Source organism: Chaetura pelagica, unplaced genomic scaffold (assembly GCF_000747805.2).
Source record: "Chaetura pelagica isolate M959 unplaced genomic scaffold, ChaPel_1.0 scaffold356, whole genome shotgun sequence".
Lineage (NCBI taxonomy): Eukaryota > Metazoa > Chordata > Aves > Apodiformes > Apodidae > Chaetura > Chaetura pelagica.
The window spans coordinates 5,551,862-5,556,161 of record NW_009953964.1 but is presented as its reverse complement, the minus strand read 5'-3'; the positions used below and the strand labels follow the sequence as shown (position 1 = coordinate 5,556,161).

At 45.1% G+C, this 4,300-nt stretch overlaps 1 protein-coding gene across 1 annotated transcript; it reads right to left on the bottom strand.

Annotated features, from left to right (window-relative positions):
* Nucleotides 1–450: 450 nt before the first annotated feature.
* RPL26L1 (ribosomal protein L26-like 1) lies at nucleotides 451–3,599 on the bottom strand. The gene is made up of 3 exons (XM_010001967.1): nucleotides 3,415–3,599; nucleotides 2,515–2,655; nucleotides 451–622 (listed from the first exon to the last, which is right to left on the bottom strand). The coding sequence occupies exons 1-3, from the start codon at nucleotides 3,580–3,582 to the stop codon at nucleotides 494–496; spliced, it is 438 nt and encodes a 145-aa protein (XP_010000269.1). The 5' UTR covers nucleotides 3,583–3,599; the 3' UTR covers nucleotides 451–493.
* Between the last annotated feature and the right edge of the window lie 701 nt (nucleotides 3,600–4,300).

Here is a 4,300-nt window from a genome sequence, read left to right as displayed (position 1 = left end):
GGAGCAGCGCTGCAGCTCGGCGGCTGCGACGGGGTTTCCTTCCCTACAGGCCCATTAATGAGCCTTTAAATTCAAGAGAACCTCTCCAGTGTCACCCTTTTCTGTCCAATTCAAGGAAGTAAATTATATTGAATGTGTAACAATTAACATTTCATCTAAAACCGGGGACCCAGCTAAGTAACTGTTAAAGATCTATGGAAGAGAGAAGTACAATGGGCATGGATGCAGCATGTTCAGGATTGCACTGTTCTTTCTAGTGTTGCAGTGAAACAACTCCTTAGGAGGAAAAAGTCTTTAGTTCTGTCAGAAACAAACAAAAAAAAGGTACCAAAAGCTTTTATAATTTAGTGTAAGTAATTTTTACATGGCCAACATCAAGACATGAGAATGACCCTTTAACCAGGCACACGGTGCATCAAGACTTCCTAAAGGAGAAGACACCACAATAGGTTTAATTTTAGCAGTTCTTTAATTGTAGCAAAGAGGAAACCATCTACTCCTGCATCTTCTCAATCGTTTCTTCCTTGTACTTGCCCTTCTCCTTGCCAACCTGGCGAGACTTGGCTTTCCGCTCCAGGATCTTCTTGCGGTCTTTGTCCAGCTTTAGCCTGGTGATCACCACCTAGGGAAGGACAGGGATTTAGTCTGGCACGTCTGAGGCAACATCACATGGCACAGGAAGATCAAGGCTGACAAGACAGCACCAACTCACCCAAGATTTACTTCCACAGACTGTCCAACCTGAGCAGATCAGAGGCACTCGAGTGCCTCCTGCACTTCACAACACTGAGCTATAGTATTTTTTCCAGATACATGCAGGGATCAGAACATACTGACAGGTTTTTCAATCCACAGCCACATAAACTGAACAGCCAAATTTCTCTTCACCTATGTAATTACTTTGAAGTAAATCTAATTTCCATCATGCTGTCCAAACATGATGGATACTCCATTTAAACATAGCACACAGCTGAATCTTCCTCCCACCATCACAAAAATAATGGATCATTATTTAAATTTCTCCATGCTTTAAGTAATGCTACCTAAAACTTTGGTACACTGGGAAATCGTGCTGCTTCTGGCCAGTACCATAACACTGCTGTACTGTTTGGAGCAGCCAAGACACCTGGCTAAACTACAGGTAACAGTAAAAGTTCATGCATCACCATGACTTACATGAAGACTCTTTAAAAACTCATCTGTTATTGTACAGCAGCCAAGGGCCAGACCAGTGCTACCAACATGGACACCAAAAGGTAATTAATCTGCACACACCATTTGCTACCAGAGCTTTAATGGAGCTTCTTAAAAATGCAGTAGCAAACCAAAGCTCTGATTTTTCTGCTCTTAAGCAGCCTCCAGTGCTCTTCATGCCCCCCAAACTGACAAAGAAATAAATAAATGCTTTGATATTACTGAAAAGGGTACTTAAAAACGTAAGTAACACAACCAAATCCTAGAAAACACATACAGGCTACAGCAGGGCTGCACACTCCTGCTCAGTTCCATTGTGCATTCAGTCTCTCTTAACTGTAACTAATTCTTTACCTAACAGAGGAAGAAACTGTTCCACTTCCACTGCAAGTTTGGAACAAACACAACATTTTTCTGTTCTTTTTGCATTTATCACCAGAATCTTCACACAAAACTTGATCAAGGTCTGATTCACAACTGGAGAAAACTTTCACAGAAGGACTAGCACAAACCTCAGTTTCTTCCACTGCTTGTTACCACACAAGTACGAGGTGAGCTGCTTCCATCCCAATGTCACCTTGTCCCTCCAATGTTATTACTGCACACAAGTCATTAGGTTGTTTTGGAATAATTCTGATCTCCCTCTGCTGAACATACCAACCATTTTGATCAGAAAACCTGTCACAACTGGATTTGTTCTACCAACACTTTGGCCTATGTGCCCACATGGCAAGGCTGACGAGACTAATTTAATCTGCTTCAAACCAGGTTTTGCCTAGTTGTTCTCTTTAGTTTGAAATGTTTTCCTCTTATGATCTAAACAGGCTTCACCTGGTTTTCACAAACTCAAAAACACTGTAAGTAACTTCACACTAAAATGAGCTGCAGACAAACTGAGTTCCCAGTAATCCACAACAGCAAACCATGATTCTGAACATCCAACCATTCCTAACACCCCCCTCATCAGTGAAATGGCACACAGCAAAGGTGAAGAATTCTTCTAGATAATCTATTTTGTTTGATAAATCTTAAAATCACCAAGCTCTTAAAAAAGGTATTTTAGCAAGACTCCAAAGTCTCTAGCAGCCTCTCCACTAAATAAGCCCTTGAGGGCTTAAGAACTCCTTGAAGAGTTTTTGTTTTCAGCTGTCACTCCTCTGCTATCAAGACACTGTAATGTTTCCCTATGATGCCCCCAATGCTGCAGTATCTCAACCCATTGCTCCCTGTACCATAACAAGGTTCTGCTCATCCAGCAGCAGGTTCTTTACATGACAACAAGGTCTCCTCGTGCATTTCAGACCTCAGTACCCACTGTACCTTGCTGGGGTGGATCCCCACGTGGACAGTTGTGCCATTTGCCTTCTCACGCTGAACACGCTCAATGTAGATGACGTATTTTTTTCTGTACACCTGGACCACCTTGCCAATCTGCTGCCCTTTGTAGTGTCCACGGACAACCTAAAGACAAATGTAAGAATGCACCACGTGTCCTATACTTCCAAGCCATCCTTAAAACATTTAGCAGACCCTAAGAAACACTACTCAATTCTCCCAACAGAAAGACAGAACCACCCACATTGGAATCCCAACTCTGCTCTCTGTATACACGTCCTACAAAGATATCAACCACTGGACAATTTCAGCAGTCACTGAAATGGAAAATATAATGGATCAGAACTGCCCTTCTCCCTCTTTTTCCCTGCAGCAAACCCTCATGAAGGAACTCTGTATCTTTTCAACCCAAAAGATAATGGTTAACTTCAACAGTTTTTAACATTTTTCTTTTTTTAACTATCATTACATTTTAAATAAAAAAGCCACTTAACTTGGATAAATTTCTAAACTGATCATTCATATATCACAGGTAGCACAGAGTCTACAAAAAAGAAGAGAAACATTCTTTTGCTTTGTGCTTTATTGTTAAAAGCCTTTAATCCAGCATGATCATCAATGCACAGAACTGAAGTGCAGGGAAGCTGCCAGCACACCCGTGTTCCTTGTAGTTTCCTCCCCAGTGACACGATCCCAAGAAACACTCAACAAGCAAACCTATGGCTGGCTGTCTGTCTGGGATTATTGTTTCTTCTAGACTCGTGGCAAAGCTCCGACATCAATCTGAACTTATCAAGCCCTTCCCTTCTGCACAGCCTACACGTGATCACTGTGACAAGAGTTCCTGTGTGACAGAAGCACTAAGAAGAGCAGCACAGCAGGTACCTGGACCTCGTCGTCCTTGCGGATGGGCATGGAGCGCACGTTGTACTTCTGCCGCAGCTCCTTGGAGAGGGGGGAGGACATGATCTTCCTGCGGATGTGGGAGGGGGCGTTGAAGTGGCGTTTGCGGTTCTTGCTGCGGTCTGAGGTCACGAACGGGTTGAACTTCATCTTGGCTGCACCAAGAGAAACCACAGTTTGAGAGATGCCTTTACTGACGACAAAGCAGTGTCAGCTGCTCTGAACATCAGCCCCAGCTCACGGACCCTCACAAACTGGGCTTCAGAAGAGGTTTAAAGCCCTTCCCTGCTGGGCAGTGACTGACAGATGTGCCACACACACATCAGACCATTCCTTCCGATCCAACGTTTGCTGTAACTACAAGCCAAGACAACTGACCAGTCTCGGTTTCGCCCTGCAGTACACACCACCTTCATTTATAAAAACAAGGCATGTTCTGGACTTGCAGAGGCCGGGAATTCACACCACCCAGGTATCACCAATAAAGCACAACACCAGTTGAAGGATCTGTAAACCCACGGCATTCCCTTGATTTAACATCTGCACTACAGGGCTGCCCGTCCTGGCACAGTTCACCCCGACTGACATATGCGGGCCCGTCAAATAACACTTTAGCTCAACTCCCAACACTTTCAAGCACTGTGCACCTGCACCTCCTGTGCACGCCAGCCTGGGCTGTACAGCAGCTCAGACACCAAACTCCGCCCGGGCTGCGTGAACCCAATACCACAACATCGGCCACCAGAGCAAAGGACCACGAGCTTTATCCGGAGCCCGAGCTCCCCGCGCCCCCCGAACAGCAGCCCAGACCCGCTCCATCGCACACCCCGGCTGCCAGGCCCGGGCCCTCTCACCGGCCTGCCCGCCG

Excerpts from the sequence above, each read along its gene's own strand:
- RPL26L1 (XM_010001967.1), bottom strand. The coding sequence starts at position 3,582 with ATGAAGTTCAACCCGTTCGTGACCTCAGACCGCAGCAAGAACCGCAAA. Across the intron at positions 2,656-3,414 it reads GCAAGGACGACGAGGTCCAG|GTTGTCCGTGGACACTACAA; the intron begins GTACCTGCTGTG and ends ATTTGTCTTTAG. Across the intron at positions 623-2,514 it reads TGGGGATCCACCCCAGCAAG|GTGGTGATCACCAGGCTAAA; the intron begins GTACAGTGGGTA and ends GTCCTTCCCTAG.